The 17,783-nt window shown below is 36.3% G+C and overlaps 1 protein-coding gene across 1 annotated transcript in view; it reads right to left on the bottom strand.

Annotated features, from left to right (window-relative positions):
• LOC139043816 (centromere-associated protein E-like) overlaps window positions 1–17,783 on the bottom strand; it is a 79,525-nt gene that overhangs the window by 21,192 nt on the left and 40,550 nt on the right. The window contains exons 25-34 of the mRNA XM_070503613.1: window positions 12,797–12,997; window positions 11,041–11,199; window positions 9,207–9,497; window positions 8,930–9,088; window positions 8,464–8,745; window positions 7,644–7,802; window positions 6,576–6,866; window positions 5,796–5,954; window positions 4,027–4,134; window positions 677–895 (exon numbers count right to left, since the gene is read on the bottom strand). Of these exons, the coding sequence (XP_070359714.1) occupies window positions 677–895; window positions 4,027–4,134; window positions 5,796–5,954; window positions 6,576–6,866; window positions 7,644–7,802; window positions 8,464–8,745; window positions 8,930–9,088; window positions 9,207–9,497; window positions 11,041–11,199; window positions 12,797–12,997 (2,028 nt within the window). The remainder of the gene's footprint in view (window positions 1–676; window positions 896–4,026; window positions 4,135–5,795; window positions 5,955–6,575; window positions 6,867–7,643; window positions 7,803–8,463; window positions 8,746–8,929; window positions 9,089–9,206; window positions 9,498–11,040; window positions 11,200–12,796; window positions 12,998–17,783) is intronic.

Below are 17,783 nucleotides of genomic sequence, written 5' to 3'. Positions count from 1 at the left end.
CTGTCAAGCACATGGACCTACTATTGTAAACTGCCAAATATTTCTTTAACTTCTTTCATCCTTTCCATCCCTATGAATCCTTCCCCCATAGTACTGTCACCCATCACATCTCATCAGGACAATTGTAACTGCCTCTTGTCTCTTCTCTCTGCCACCAGGCTTATCATCCCCTGCAGACTCATTTCTTCTTTGTCTGTAGTGAAGTCTCTACAATGGCAACCCGATCACATTACTGCCACCACTTAAAATAACTGTCCAGTGACCCCTCCTCATCTCTAAAATGAACTCTAAGCTTTACTGCTTGAGCCCAGCTTCCAGTCCAGTCTTGTCTTCAACTTGTTCTCCAGGACATTGTCCACTACTGCACTTCTCACCTGTTCAAATGTCTGCCTCACCCACTGGACTAGGAGAGATTTAGCGGTTGCTCATCTCTGTCTCCCCAGCACCCTGACACATTGTTAAGGCCAAAGGCAGAGCTCAGGTTTTGTTGAATGAGCAGGTCCTAGATGCACTGAGGATCCTGCACATGCTATTCTCAGACCCATGCCATCTTTAATTCAGTAGCAAATGTACTAATTAGCAAATACACCAACTCCCAAAGCAGGACTTAAATATACTGGTTTGTAACTGAAATTAATGGCAATATTTACAAAGATATTACTAAAACAGGTGGTACCTTGAGTTTCTTCATGACTCTGTGGAACTCCATGGAACATCTCTGGTTGACAGTGAGAAGTTTCTGAATCTGTCTGGTTTGTGGATGTGGAAGTGAGAGGTTTGCTTTTACTCTAATTGAAAGCTCTCTTTGGGTTTCAATTTCCCTCTCCAAGTCAAGGCAGAGTCCATTTAAGCACTCATAATGACTATCCATCTCTGTGTATCTCTTCAGAAGCTCCTAAAGGCAGTGAGAATTCATTCAATTTAATAATTCATTCTACTTTAACAATAAGTAGTCCTAGCTCTGGAATTGTAACAAAATTTATGCTTTAACACTTTCTATAGGGCAGAAATAAATTGAGACTTTTGTGTATAAAAAACAAAAAGAAAATGTTATTGTCGATTTTGGATTATAGAAATAATTATAATCATTGTGGAAATTTAAGAAGTTTAAACTGTAGGGGAGGAAGATATTTCCTCTACACGCTCTAGGTCCTTCTGGCTGGACAGCGAATTAAATTCACATGAGACAGAATAACAGGAGAAAATTAAACAAAGCTTTATAACATGTATACATGGGAGAGACCCAGGAAAACTGAGCAACTCACCAAAATGGCGGAAGCTCTCACCTTAAATATCATCTTCAGCTAAAGACAAAGGAGGATGTTGTGGGTAGGGGGAGTCAGTATGGGAGGTTACCAGACAAGTACAGTAAACAAGAGTAAGGTTATTATGCAGATTTAAGTCCTTGCCTTCCGCATTGATAAGAGTTTCTAGAGGTAAGGTCATCCCCCTTCTTCCTGGTACAGAGAGGGAGACATCTTTACAGATGGAGATTTCCCTTACAAATGGAAATGTCTCTTACAAAGGGTAACTTCTACTTTTCAGAGTTTCTCTCATGTCTGCAGTTTTTGAAAGTAACCAGCCCAAAATAATCTTCATGCCAAAGAGATATATCTTGGGGTGGCCAATTCTAATCCTCTATAAAACAGCTATAACAAAGAAAACCAGAAACAACCATTGTTATCATTTTGATACATTTTCTTTTAGTCTTCCAAACATCCATGATTTGAATGAACATTTACAAAGTTGGAAGAGAAATTTGCATGAATTCAATCTAGTATGTATTGTAGCTCAAGGCTGAATGCTAGCTTCTGTTGACAATAGGTGGTGTGAGTGAGCAGATAAAACTGATGAGGATCAAGGATGCCTCAGGGAGAAAAGCCCAAGGCTTCCTGGCCTACATACCAATCTATATCATCCTCACAGAAGCATGGGACATCCTGACCTCATTCAATCTGATTCTTACCCAAAGTTATAAGACCACCTGATAACCAGACTCCACCTGCACTGATACTTTTTTTACCTAATTTTTCCTTTGTCTTGTAAAGAAGCAACTCACATACTTATGCCTTATAAATTTAGCCCTACCCTCAACCCATGTTTGCAGCTCTTCACTGCCCATAGGTCCTGTCCCCATGCTACTCCATGCTACTTCCTGAATAAAAGAGCACTACTGCCAGACCTTGAGAGTCCAAGAAATGTTTCTTTCGACTCCTCAGCTCACTGAGCCAGCATCAAAACGAGTGACAACAAATCACATGACCTACGTTCTATTATCTGCCTAGAATCTGAGATTTCTCACCTTTTATCAGAGTTAGAGTTCAGGTTCTAGCCCTGTCACTTCCTGACTGGGGAAATCCTTGAGCCATTCTCCCAACTACAAAATGAAGACTACAATAATTTCCACAAAGTTTTCTAGGGAATTAAGTAAAATGTTAGATTATATATAACCTATAAAATACATATAGACACTATAAATTAAAGGAAATAAAATTATATTTGTAGAAATGCTTCTATACCCAAGTTTTAAACTTAGACTTGGTTTCAAATCCTAATTTTACCAATTTACCAGCTGTGTGACCTTGGGCAATGACTGAACTTCCTCCTGGGCCTCAATTTCTTTGTTTATAAATGGAACAATAAACTCTGTCTCATGAGGTAAAGCACCCAGTCTAGTGCCTTATGTATGGCAGACACCCATTAGGCCTAGGCCCAGCAGCTCAACTTTCTAGAGACCAGACAGGTGACAAGCTGGTCAGGGCACAGGTGGAAGAACACTTTACATTCAATCGGGTATTAACATATTTAGTTCAGGGTGCTAAACAATAGAGTAAGGGGCTTCTGACAATAATGAGCTCTCCTTTTAATAATTTAAGGAAAACCTAGATAGATGTTCATTAATCTGGGATGTTGGAGAGGGGATTCTTGCCTTTGGTCTTAGGAGGAATCACCTTATGGTTGGAGCAGCACTGTCTAGTCATTCATTTGTACTTTTAATAAATACATATTGAAGGCTGACTTCTGTCAGGACTGTGCTAAGTGATGCAGCCATAAACACACAGAAGTCTTTAGGGATCTTGTGTTCTAATAGGGGTGACAGTAAATCCTGTTGGCTTTACCCTCACTACATGTTCAGAATCCACACACTTCTCACTGCTTCCACTACTACCTCTCTGGGCCAAGCCATCACCATCTTCGCATGATTACTGAAATTAGTCTTTCAAATAGTCTTCCTGCTATCACTTAATTTTCAACACAACAATCAGAGCTATCCCTTTAAAATGTAAGTCAGACCATGTCTCTCTTGTGGTCAAAACTCTCCAGTGGATCCACATCTCGTTCAGAGTAAAACCCAAAGTCTTTTAAAAGCCCCACAGCCTGCTTCCTCCTGTTAACTCTGACCTCGTTTCTCATTAGCTTTCCCCCTTGTTGATGTTGCTGGAGCCCACTAGGCAGCTTCTGCTTCAGGAGCTCTGTCCTTGCTGTTCTCCCTGCCTGTTCTGCTCTCCACCAGATACCTGTATGTCTCAACCATTGACTCCTTTCAGGTATCTGCTGAAATACCACCTTTCCAGTGAAGCCTCAAAGTCATAAACCCTACTGTTTTTTTTCAAAGATTGGCACCTGAGCTAACATCTGTTGCCAATCTTTTTTCTTCTTCTCCCCAAAGCCTCCCCAGTACATAATTGTATATTCTAGTTGTGAGTGCCTCTGGTTTTGCTATGTGGGATGCTGCCTCAGCGTGGCCTGACAAGCGGTGCCATGTCTGTGCCCAGGATCTGAACTGGGGAAACCCTGGGCTGCCGAAGCGGGAGCACAAACTTAACCACTTGGCCCCAGGGCCGGCCCCAAACCCCACTGTTTTGTTTGTGTATGTATGCATGTATGCACACACATATCTGTACTAGATTATGAAGTTTAGAAGAATACTGAGCATTATCTATTCATTCCATAGAGGTGCCTGTGACTCCACAGGCCTTTGGAAGGGCCCCAATATTTATTTGTAATTTGAACAGGGGCACTTACTTTTATCCTAAAGCACTTTTCTCTCAGGCTTTCTGTAAGGTGCTGTTTTCCATCACATAGCAACATTTTTTCATATTTTAATACCTCTTTGATGTTCTGTTGGTCCTGCTTGGATGGAAAGAAATAAACAAGGCTTCAGCTATAACTCCATTCATATATAATGTCTAATCATTTACTTTTTCAATTACACATTGTACATTATTTCAATAATGGAATCAAATATTATACTTGTAACACAAAAAAATGTAAAAAATGGTCAGAAAATGAATAATAGTATCATGAAGTCTTTTAGTGAGTAACCTCAACTCATTGGGGAAAAAAGTGGGAGAACCACATATTTTTTGGAGACAGAATCTGTTCCTGTAACCTTCATAGCTGCAAATTAGGTTTTAGATTTATCTCTGGTTCCTACTCTTCCAGATCTCTGCATGAGAATAATTATTGTCAACTAAACATGCTAGCACCACTGTCTGTACTGTCCATGGTGCTCCAAGCTCCATTCATATATTCTTCCCAGCACCTTGGACCAGAAAATTCATACCCTGCCTACATTTTGTATTTCTGACTACAAGTACAAAACAAAACATTTTCTCCCATTTGTTTATCTTATTTACTGCAGTACCCAGAAGACTAATTGTTCAATGATTATTGGTTGAATGAATTAAATCTCTTTATAAATTTAGTTAGGGTCCACATAAATATGATTCCCAAGTGTCTGATGTTTCTATTGAGATTGCAAATGATACTGTTTTCCACTTTATTCTTTCTTCACTATTGAAATATGAGAATGAAAAAGATTTTTATAGATTTCATAAACTTTCTTATTGATCTGAAGTTTACATTACTTTTTAGAGGATTCAGTTCAATTTCTTTTTTTGTATTCATCTTGCCTTCTTCCCTTCTAATGTCACTAACAAGAGCCCACGTCTAACCCTATCAGGTAGAGATAGAGAGATGGGCTATTTAATCTTTTGTAAATCGAATCCTTCAACTATTTCTCCATTGAGAATAATGCTATTTCTTGGTTTAAAAACTCTTTTAAAATTTCATTAAAGAAAATAGTCTGCTTATTTAACAAATTTTTTCTTAAAAATAAAGAATTAAAATGGTATTTTCTGAAATAGATTTTAGCTTCTTTTAAAACTGTACTTGCCTGTTTGTGTGAAAAGTTATAGTAATAGTTTTCCCATGATCCTCCGTTTGTAGAAATTTCCCGGAAAAAAAAAGTAAAAACATTGCTACCCTTTTCAAAAAAGCTTGTTTCTTATAAATAGTTACTAGATAGGGGTAGATTCTGAACTCGCTCTAGCTATCATTTCTCTTAAGGTTTCTCTGAATTGGTCTCTTTCCATTTTTGAGAGACTTTTATGCTCCTTAGCTCATCTCTCTCCTCAGCTACAATTCTTATTTCTTCAAGGCTTTCATAAAGTTTCTTAGTCAAGTGTAAGTTATCCATTTCCACATTTTGCATAGATAAATTTTGGGCCTCAAACTGCTTCTTCAATCCTTCCGTTTCATTCATTTTTTAATGAGTTTTACTGACATCTTCTTTCACTTTAAGAAGTTGAAGCTCTTTTTTCTGAAGTTCTCGGATCTTGAGATAATTATAAAACAAGTTAGAATGCAAACAGAACTCCTTCAAGGACGGAAAATAGTCTATTTGTTACATACAAGCACATATCTATGTCTATATATCTATTTCTATCTCCTTGCTGAGTCTACAAATAATTTTGGACACAACTACTCCCAAAAGAATAAAACAACAATACCTTTTCCTGTAATTCATCTTTTGCCTTATTTAAATCCTTTTGAATATTTGAAATCTGGGTTGTCTTTTCTGAAACTCTCTCTCTGAATTTATCAATAGTTTCCTGGTGTTCTTTCAAATGCATACGAGCAATTTTCAGTTCTTGTTGTGTTTCCAGATCCTTTATTATTAGAAGAAATTGAGAAATATGATAATATAAAGGCACATTATCTTTTCTTAATGATGAACTAGTTAAAGTAAAAAAATGCATTCTCACAGTTAAAAACCACCAACACACCACCCCCAAATCAGAACAGTATGGAAGGATAGAGAGTACAGACCCTGTCCCTCACCTCGCCCATCCTAGTCCTGCTCCTTGTTGAACTGGCTGCTTGCTCTTCTCCTTTCAGACCCCTTGGACACCCTTCTAGATCAACGTCACAGAAAAAGTGTCCCATTCTTATGCTTAGTGTTCCCTTATACAGACAAACCCCACTTAGCCAGTGCCTTATGGCGGACACTTGGATTGCTTTTAGCTTTTGTTTACCACAAACAATGCTGCAGTGAATGCTGTTGTATTTCTGCCCAAATGTGTGAATGTATTGGTTGGATAAATTCCTAGGAATGGAATTGCTGTAACAAACGTATATGCTGATAAATTTTTAATAAGATATTGTCAAACTGTCTCCCTAAAAGGCTCTAACATTTACTTTTTCACCAACAGTATCATTTATTTAAAAGAGAAGGAAGCTTCTTGTATTAAAAATATGTGTGCTGGACAGGAAGAAAGAGTATAACTCACTCTAGCTATGGTTTCTTGTAGGTTTGCCTTCAGTTGGTCTCTCTCCAGTTTGAGTGCCTCTTCCACTTTTCTTAGATTATCTCTTTCTTTCATTACAGATTTCATTTCTTCAAGATTTTCATGAAGTTTCTGAGCCAAGTTTAAGTTTTCCGTTTCTATTTTATCCAGAGTTAAACTTTGGGCCTTGAATTGTTTCTTCAATCGCTCTATCTCGGACATTTTTTTCTGTGTCTCACTGACATCTTCTTTTAACTTAAAAAGCTGATGTTCATTTGCCTTAAGTTCTTGGATCTTATCAAGATAATCATAAAATAACATGTCAGGATACAGATGGTTTTTAAGACAAGTATAAAGAATAGTTTCTAAATTGATTAAGACAATAGGCTTCTAATGTCACTCATTAATATTCTGCATAATTCCACACAGAAGTTATTTTCTTTTGAGATTATATACGTAAGTGTATATATATATACACACAAGTGTGTACATATGTACATATACACACAAGTGTACATATATATACATATATATACTTGTGCATATATACACATGTATATAGATGCACTCATGTACATATACACATAAGTGCACTAATCTTAAGTGTATAGCTCAATTATTCTTGACATATGTTTACATCTATGTAATAACAACCCAGATTAAAATATAGAACATTTCTAGCACCCCAAAAAGTTCCTGTGTGCCCCCTTACTACAGCCAACCACTATCATGACCTTGGTCATCTTAGGTGACTTTGCCTGTTTTTGAACTTATAAACCACAAGGTGTAAATCCATTCTCCCAGTGAAAGGCATCTGAGTTGTTTTCAGTTTTTCACTATTATGATTAGAGCTGCTATGAACATTCTTGTACATATCTTTATGTGGAAGTATGCGTTCTTTTCTCTCAGGTACATACCTATAATCGCTGGGCCACAGGCATGTACATGTTCAGTGTCAGTAAACACTGCCAACGTGTCTTCCAATGTGGCTAAACTATTTCATATCCCCAGAGGATTATAGGCACAAATAAGTCAGACAGCCAATCAAATAACCCTCCCCTCCCCCCATACCTTTTCTTGTAATTTAGTGTTTGAATTTTCTAAATCCATCTGCATATTTGATATTTCATCTGTCTTCTCAGAAACAATCCCTCTGAGTTTATCAATAATTTCCTGGTGCTCCTTCAGATGCATGTGAGCAATTCTTAGTTCCTCTTGTTTTTCCAGATTCTTCATCATTAGAGAAATTTTGAGAACAGTGACATATCTTAATGTTAAAATGTTAGTATTTTTTTAATGAAAATAACATATTTTCTTAGTAAAAATAATAAAACTATTACTTCTTACTCTGTATTTTTGTTGTTAGAAAGTGATAAGCTTTTCCTCCCTGTCCCCACCTCCCACAGCCTGCTTCCACTTTCCAGAGGCAAACATGTTATATGTGCACTATTCTACAGCTTGCTTTTCCTCCTAAGAGTCATTCTGGGCTTTCCATATTAGGACGGTCAAATCTATTCCATTTTTTTATTAGGTGTTGCATAGTATTCTGACATATTGCTCTTGTTTACCCAGTTTCCTTCTGATGGACATTCAGATTGTATCCCATTTTTTATTACAAATTGCTACAATGAACAACACTGTGGTGTATATATGTGTATGTATATATATATATTTCTTTATCTTAACAATTGATTAAGTATACATGTAGGATAAAGTCTATGAAGAAAATATTGCTTACAGAATTTACAATTTTCAAGAACAATACCAAGTTACGTGCCTAAAAGTTTCTATCAGTTCACTCACACCAGCAGCACCATCATGTGAAAGCAGGGCTCACTGCTGTCAGCAAAGCCCACGCTTCCTCACGAGGGAGGGAAGGAGTATCGCTTACTGTAGCTTCCGTCTCTCGCAGGCTTTCCCTGAGCTGCTCTCGCTCCGTTCTGAGGGTTTCCTCCACTCTTCTGAGGCCATCTCTTTCCTTAGCAACAAGTTTTATTTCTTCAAGGTTCTCAAGATGTTTCTGAGTCAATTTGAACTTCTCTGTTTCTATAGTTTCCAGAGTTGAATTCTGGGCCTCTAATTGCTTCTTCAATTGCTCTGTTTGATGCATATTTTCCTTGAGATCATTTTTTGCCTTAAGAAGTTGATGTTCTTTCTCCTGAAGTTCTTGGATCTTGAGATAAGCATACAATAAATTATGATATAGATAGATTTGATAAAAAGCTAAATAATAGTTTCTAAATTAATAGGCAAATCTTTACTTGTCTCCAATTTTAGGCTAACTCATATCTTGTTTCTTTACACAAAAGACCTGATTCAAACTCTCAGCTACTCAGATAACAACTTTAAAAAAATACCTGTGCTTTTAAGGCAGTATTTGTGTTTTCTAAATGTATTTGCATATTTAATATTTCATCTGTCTTCTCTGAAACAACTTCTCTGAGTTTATCAATAGTTTCTTGGTGTTCTTTCAGATGCATGTGAGCAATTTTGAGTTCTTCTTTTGTTTCCAGACCCTTTATTAGCATGTGAAGTTTAAAGAATATTTTAACAACATCATCTCAACACTGCCCCCCTTCCCAATTGGCTCAGTTTTAAGGAAACACAACAGATGAAGAAAAGGGTCTAACTGACCTTAACTTCAATTCTTCTTATGTATTCTTTAAGTTTCTCTCTCTCTACTTCAAAGGACTCTTGTAATTTCTGTAGATCATTTCTTTCTTTGGTTATGGATTTTATGTCCTCATAATTTTCACGGAGTTTCTGAGCCAACTCTAGCCTCTCCATTTTCATACGTTCCAACGTTAATTCTCGGTTCCTTAATTCATTCTTTATATTCTCCACGTCATTCATCTTTTCCTGCATCTTACTCATCTCTTCTTGTACACTAAGAAGTTGTTGCTGTTTTTCTTGGAGTTGTTGGCTCTTAAGAAATAAAGTTTTTATTATTACCATTTTGCCATATTATCTTAAAATTCTTATGTAAAATGTACTTTGCCAAACTGAGAGAATCATTATCACAGCCCTGCACACTACCCTAGTGGAAACAGACAAGCAGCACTGAAAGTAAAGCAGCTTCTAGGCATAGTGTCTGTACTGGGCTGAAGAGGGTCCCACCCAAAATTCAAGTCTACCCAGAACCTCAATGTGATCCGATTTGGAAAGAGGGTTTTTGCAGATGTAATTAGTTAAGGATTGAGAAGATACCCTACTGGACTAGGGTTGGGCCCTAAATCCAATGAGAATGTCCTCATAAGAGACGGGAAAGGACGCACAGAGACACAGAGAAGATCCTGTGAAGATGGAGACAGAGATTGAAGTGATGCAGCTACAGAACAAGGACTATCGAGGACAGCGGGAGCCACGGATAGCACAAGGCAAGGAAGGACTCTTCTCTAGAGCCTTCAGAAGAAGCATGGTCCTCCGACACCATGATTTTGGAATTCGAGAATCTAGAAATGTGACAGAATAAATTTCCATTGTTTTTATGCCAGCAAGTTTATGATAATTTGACACAGAAGTCCTAAGAAACTAACATAGTGTCACTTGGTTAATCAAGGAGGCAAAGTAAAAATGCGAAAAATTTAAAAAGAAAAGAGACTGACTAAATATATAGATGTACCTGGCAAATAAACTGTAATTCCTCATCTCTTAAAACCTTTTTGGATAATTTATTTTTAGTTCCAATAAGGTCTTTAGGGGATGGCCCACACAAACACTGAGGCATTAACTTTTACATAAGCCTATTGATATCACCTCTTTGGGAGGAGTATGAAATAGGAGGTTTTAGTAAATTCAATTAGGTTATAGTGAAAGGGATGAGAATTAAGAGAACATATATTAGGAAAAAAACATTCCACAGAAGCACAATGGAAACACTACGCTATTTATAATGCATGTAGCACTGTTCTTAGGATAAACAGAAAGATATCAGTGGGTCCATTTTAGAATTACTAGAGCAGTACAATTGTTCTAACAGTCTTAGCTCTTACACAATTATATTACAACAGCACCTTACTTCTAAAAAAGAAATAATTCAGGAACTTGCAAACATCTAAGAGATGGTAATAGTGACAAATCTTAGAGTTTAGAGAATGACTAATATAGCTCTATATAAGGGCAGGAGCTTTGTTTTACTGACTAATGTATATCAAGTGCCCAGAACAGTGCCTGGCCCACGGTAATGCTCAATAAATATTTGATGAATGAATGAATACATCATGAGTAGTTTAGATGAACCAAGGCCCCCTCTCATTGAAAGACTCTAGGATAATATAATACACACAAAAGAGGTTAGCTAAGATCCTAGTGTGAGTTCAAACTGTCCAAAATATTAGCATTGAGAGCTGTTCATTTGGGAGGTACATTCTATTTCTGGAATTTAGGTCTATTAGAACCAAAATTTATCACCAAAAAAAAAAAAGTTTAGTCAGGAAATATGGCCAGGAAGATAACTTTAAAAATTCACCTTTTCCTTTAGCTTTTCTTCAACTTCTGCCAGTTTCTCACAGGTCCTAGAAAGCTCTTTCTCTTTCTTTATGGTACAGTTCTTTTCTTGTGCAACTATCTCTTGTTGCTTTTTAAGTTCACCTCTAAGAATTCTTAATTCTTCCTGGTTTTCAATGGTCTAGAATTTTTAAAAAGTTGAGATTAAATGACACTAGCTTACATTTAGGAAATCAGGTAAAAATCAGCATTTACCTCAGCCTGAAAATGGAGAAATCATGGCAAACTATATTGGAAAAGACTAACTTAAAAAGAAAGTGAGTCTATTTTGATCATGTAAATGCCAAGAATCTGCTTTCTTATGCTGTTTCTTTATTGCTCAACTTACATTCCTACCACGAGAATTAGAACTGGATTTAGTATTCCATCATAAGAGGTTTGCTTGTTTTCTACCCTGAAGCCAAAAGAGACTGTTTCTAAGCTTTCATCGATAGACGATGAGACTGCAGGTTATAGGCTTTTCATATGCTGGGATGGCTTTGATTTTGAGCAAGCTCAAAACAGCAGCCGTCCTTTGCTAGCATGAATTGGACTAATCTTAGTTATTATGCTTAAAGAGTGACATTCTCAAGTATCAAGACCAAAAAACATTACAAGACAGATACCGAGAAGAAAATACAACTTTTGTCTGTACTCTTATTTACATTCAGCTCTTTGACCAAACAGACAATCCTAAGAAACATGGAAAATTACACAAAAGGTCAGGGTCTACTGTGATCCATAGCAAACTTCTGAAAATATTAATTTCAATCTATTACACATTAGATTGCCCCCACATATAGAAACAAAAACTAAAGTAGGTTTGAAAATATTGGCAAACATTAACAATTAAACATGAAATTTAAGAAAAATTACAACAGCATAAATAAAATAGAAACACTTAGGAACCAATTAACAAAATATGTCCAAGATCTGTACATTGAAATCTATACAACACATCACTGAGAGAACAGTTTATAGAAAGATACACAATAAGCACATAAAAAGATGCTCAACATCTTTAGTCATTAGGGAAAGGCAAATCAAAACAAGGTTACACCCAATAGAAATGGCTAAAATTAAAAACACCAATAATATGAAGTGTTGGTGGGGATGTGGAGCCATCAGAATTCTCTTAATGTGCTGATGAGAATGTAAAACGGTGCAACTATACTTTGGAAATCAGCCTAGTAAATTCTTACCAAGCTAAACATACATCTCCCTATGACCCAGCTATTTCACTTAGATCCATACTCTAGAGAAATAAAAAATATATGTTCATAAAAACATTTGTATGAGAATGTTTATAGCAGCTTTATTCAAAATACCCAAATAGTAGAGATAACTCAAATTTCCATCAATACAGGAGAAAGGCTAAACAAATTGTGGCCTATTCATACACTGGAAGACTACCAAGCAGTAAAAAGGAGTGTAGAAAGAAGTGAGACAAAAGAGCACATGCAGTGTGATTCTATTTGTGTGAAGTTCTAGAAGAGACAGTGAGCTGAGGTGGAAAACATCAGGACAGTGACTATGTGGGGCAGAGGATGAGATCAGGATTGCCTGGGTGGAGGTGGGAGGGAACTTGCTGGGGTGGAGAGAACACAAGTAGAGACATTTGTCAAAAGTCATCACACTGGACACTCACATCAGATACATTTATTGCATGTAAATTATACCTCAATAAAGTTGTAAAAATCTAAAACATACAAAGACAAAAACACATTGCTGAATCTCACCATTCCAATACTGTCCCTCAGGTCAGTCTTCAGTTGCTCCTTTTCTGCAGTAACCCTCTCTAACATTTGTCGCAGTGCTGTTTTCTCCTGTATTAAAGAAAATATCTTTCTCTGTTGTTCAGTTAGCTCATTATCAACATCTGCAATCAGCACTTGGGTTTTTTTGGCTTCCAAACTCTGCTTTTTATCTATGCCAACCATCTAAAATATTAATACATTAGAGAAGAATTTCTTAGTAACAGTTTTAATAATAAAAATAGCCAAACTTCTATTACTTATTATGTACCAGGCACTATTTTCACACAGTGACACATTTAATCTTCCCCATAACCTTACAAGGTAGGCACTATTACTATCTCCGTTTGACAGGCAAGGAAACTGAATCCCAGAGAGGGTAGGTCACTTGCCCAAGGTCACTCAGAGAAGTTATCAGACTTTGAATCCAAGTGGTCTGGTTCCAGAGCTCGTGCTCTTGTGCCTGTTCACTGGTAAGAGCTATGTGGACAGCTATAGATAATTCACAACTATCTTCATGTACGATGGGTTAACCTGGCTTTATGAAGGAGTAAGCCAGCTTAAACTCTCCCTCTTTATTTCTTTCCTTCAAAAGCTGGAAACCATAACTTATGCCCTACTACTAACAAATCTTTATTTTCAGAGTTTTATTATAGATAAGAGGGCAAAAGAGTTTTGTTAGAAACATATTTCATATTATAGTAGCATAATTCACCTTTTCATATTTTTCATATACTGCTTAAGAAAAGCATGTTATATAAATCCATTTATCCATAAATAAGTCTTAACCAAAGGTAACCTGATACATGGACTCCTTGGTAAAAGGAGACAAAGATTGATGTTACCAGTATGAAATTAGGGTATCACCATATAATCCTATACTAGCCCAGTAAAAACACTCAGCTGAATATTGGTCACAGATGTTTAAAAAGTTTTTATAATAATCTATATTTAATTAGAAAAAAAAGAAAAAGAAAAAAAATCATCCAATGACACCAACTTCACACAACCACTATTAGAATTTGGGAATATTTCCTTCCAGAGTTTCTTCTATTAAAAGAATTTTTTTAACATTGCAATTATGACTACTTTACATATAAGATCCTTTTTAGTTTTTCTTTCCCACTTAGATTAGATGATATGCATTTTCCCATGCTGTTACATAATCTCCAAATTATAATTTTTAGTAGTTTCTCAATTCTCTAGAGTGGATACAGACAAACCATATTTCATTTGGTTAGCCCCTTCTTTTTGGCAATCTGCATGAGCTTCTACAAGGATGAGCAGAGAGCTAACTACAACTACAGGAGAAATTAAGGCAGGAACACAGAGTCTTTGGGATTAGTCAGTCAGCTACTATAATTCAGAATCTTGCATCTTTACTCCTAAATATGGAAATGTACACAAAACAAAGCAGATTGAGACAAAGTGCAAAACTGAACTCAGCCTAGAAAGTATTCCAGCTACCATGGTTATGAGCAAATCTAATAGGTCTAATTATTAAATAAGGAAAAAAATTGTGTCCTTTATATGAGAATAAGCCTACTAATCACAAAGTTTAAAATTTCTGTTGAGACACACTAGAGAAACTCATTTCCAGAGAGAGACACATCAAGCAGGATTGAAAACGGGCACTCCTAGAGGCTTCATGATAGACCTACTAGGCTATCATAGGCTGCCCTCTGGTGCTCTGATAAACAGGTTTATCTGGAAATCCCTAGACCCACTGCATTATCCTCATGGGTGATTCCAGCATGAACACGATTTCACAAGACCAAGCTCACCTCAGCATTGCATCCCAGATTTCAGAAACCCTGATGAACAGAATGGCCCAGGAGAATTTCCAGTTAGACCCTTTTATCAACACAGATGATTCCAGCATGAACTTAATACCACAGACTGGCTGGTCCAGTGAGTGTAACTCTCCTTTTCCCTCACTCCGCCTCTACTGCTCCTTCTCATGGGGCCCTGTGACTGCATTTTGCATTTGTTTAAAAGCGGCTACTGACTGTGCATTTATTTTCAAAAAACTATTGAAAAACCTTTCCCCTTATAAAAGTGGAAGTTATAAATTTTAAATCAAGGTCAAGTGCCTTTGGCCCATAGTTGACCCAAAATATAGATAAACTGAGAATACAAGATATAGAGCAAGTGAAAATGCTTTCTAGGAAAGAATGACTGAAGCATAGGGAGAGAGGAAGAGAAAGCTCCTTTTCCAAGGCAGGAATATTGTACCCCAGAGTAAATGGGAAAAAAGAAGCTCATTATATAGAGTAATAGTATATAAAGGTATATAGAGGTTTCTTTACATAAGTTGGATCTTACTGAATTGTTCTTTAGTATGTATCTGTTTTTATTTAATAATGTATCCTGGAAATTTTCCAATTGTAGATAATGTCTACTTTAAAGAAATTCCATGACTATACAAAACTCTATTACATTTCTATACATTAACAATAAACAATTAAAAAAGGAAATAGAGAAAACAATCCATTTACAAAAGCATCAAAAAGAATAAAATATTAAGGAATAAACTTAACCAAGATGGCAAAGGCTTGTACAATGAAAACTACAAAATGTATCTGAAATACATTAAAGACACAAATAAATGGAAAGACGTCTCATGTTCACAGATTGGAAGACTTAATATTGTTAAGAAGTCAATGCTACCCAAAGCGATCTACAAATTTAATGCAATCCCTATAAAATCCTAATAGTGTTTTGCAGAAATAGAAAAATCCACCCTGAAATTCATATGGAATCTCAAGGGACTCCAAACAGGCAAAACAATCTTGAAAAAAGAACAGAGCTGAGGGTCTCACACACCCTGATTTCAAAACTTACTACAAAGTTATAGTAATCAAAACAGCTCAGTACTGGCATAAAGACAGATATATAGACCAATGAAATAGAAAACAGAGCCCAGAAATAAACCTTTGCATATGGTCAAATGATCTTTAACAAGGATGTCAAGACCATTCAATCATAAAGGATGGTATCTTCAACAAATGGTGTTGGGAAAACTGGATATCTCATGCAGAAGAAAGAAGTTGGGCCCTTACTTTACATCATATAAAAAAGTTAACTCAAAGTAGATCAAAGACCTAACCATAAGAACTAAAACTGTAAGATGCTTAGAAGAAAACATGGGAGAAAAACTTCATAAAGTGGATCTTGCCAATGATTTCTTGGATATGACACCAAAAGCACAGACAACAAAAGCAAAAAGAGATAAACTGGACTACATAAAAACTACAAATTTCTGTGCACCAAAGGACACAATCAACAGAGTGAAAAGGCAACCTAGGAATGGGAGAAAATATATGCAAGTCACACAATTGATAAAGGGTTAATATCCAGACTATATAAAGAATGTCTAAAATTCAACAACAAAAACCAAACAATCCAATTTAAAAATGAGTAAAGACTTGAACAGACATTTCTGTAAAGATATACAAATAGCCTACAAGCACATGAAAAGATGCTCAACATTACTAGTCATTAGGGAAATGCAAATAAAAACCACAATGAGATATCATCTCACACTTATTAGGATAGCTACTGTGAAAAAAGGAGAAAATAATACGTGTTGGTGAGAACTTGGAGAAATTGGAACCCTTATGCACTGCTGGTGGGAATGTAAAATGGTACAGCCATGATGGAAAACAGTATGACAGTTCCTCAAAAGATAAAAAACATGATCCAGTAAATCTGACATCCAAAAGAATTGAAAGCAGGGTCTCAGAGAGATATTTGTACACCATGTTCATAGCAGCATTATTCCCAACAGCAAAAAGGTGAAAGCAATCTTCAGTGCCCATTAATGGGTGAATGGTTAAACAAAATGTAGTATATACATACAATGGAATATTATTCAGCCCTAAAAAGGAAGGAATTTCTGATGTATGCTGCAACATAGAGGAACCTTGAGGACACTATGCTAAATGAAATAAGCCAGTCAAAAAAAGACAACATACTGCATGATTCCGCTTATGTGAGGTACCTAGAGTAGCCAAATTAAGAGAGATAGAAAGTGGAAAAGTGGTTGCTAGGGGCTAGAGGAGGGAGGGAATGAGGAATTGTTTAGTGGGTATAGAGTTTCAGCTTCACAAGATAAAAAGAATTCTGGAGATTGGTGGCACAACAACGTGAACGTACCTAACACTACTGAACTGTTTGCTTAAAAATGATAAAGATGGTAAATTTTATGCTATGTATATTTTACCACAATTAAAGATACAAAACAAACAAAAATAAATTTATACATATATATATATATATATATATGAATGACTACTACTCCAAGCTATGGATGTATGAAAGATTATTTCACCATTCTCCTATTGGTGAACGTTTTAAATTCCCAGTAGTAATTATTCTGGATTAAATAGTATTAAGTATAATAACAATGAAAAATAGTATAAAAAATTCTGACATATAAAAGGCATTTTTGAAAAGTAGAAATGCATTGTAAATAAATCAGTTATATAAAATTACAGGCAATCCCGTTATGGACTGAATTATGTCCTCCCAAAATCCACATGTTGAAGCTCTAAGCCCCAAAATGACTGTATTTGGAGAGAGGGCCTTTAAGGAGAGTAATTAGGGTTAAATGAGATCATATGGCTGGGGCCCTAACCCCATAGAACTGGTGTCCACTCCAGAAGCAGAAGAGAACCAGAGCTCTCTCGGCTCACACACAGAAGGGCCATGTGAGGAGAGGTGCCATCTGCATGATAGGAAGAGGGCTCACAAGAAACTGAATTTTCTAGCTCCTTAACCTTGGACCTCTAGCTTCTACAACTGGGAAAAAGTAAATTTCTGTTGTTTAAGCTACTTAGTCTATGATATTTTGTGATGGCAGACTAATATACCTCCCTTTTAAAAAATCATCATTAGCATCCTAGCCTTTCTTGTATATAATTAAATAACAAAGCAGCTCTTCTCCCCAGGTTTCAGGACAAAACGAACC

The sequence above is a fragment of the Equus asinus genome, unplaced genomic scaffold (assembly GCF_041296235.1).
Source record: "Equus asinus isolate D_3611 breed Donkey unplaced genomic scaffold, EquAss-T2T_v2 contig_378, whole genome shotgun sequence".
In the NCBI taxonomy this organism is placed as follows: Eukaryota; Metazoa; Chordata; class Mammalia; order Perissodactyla; family Equidae; genus Equus; species Equus asinus.
Note: the sequence above shows the minus strand (reverse complement) of the source record. Positions and strands in the feature narration are given on the sequence as shown.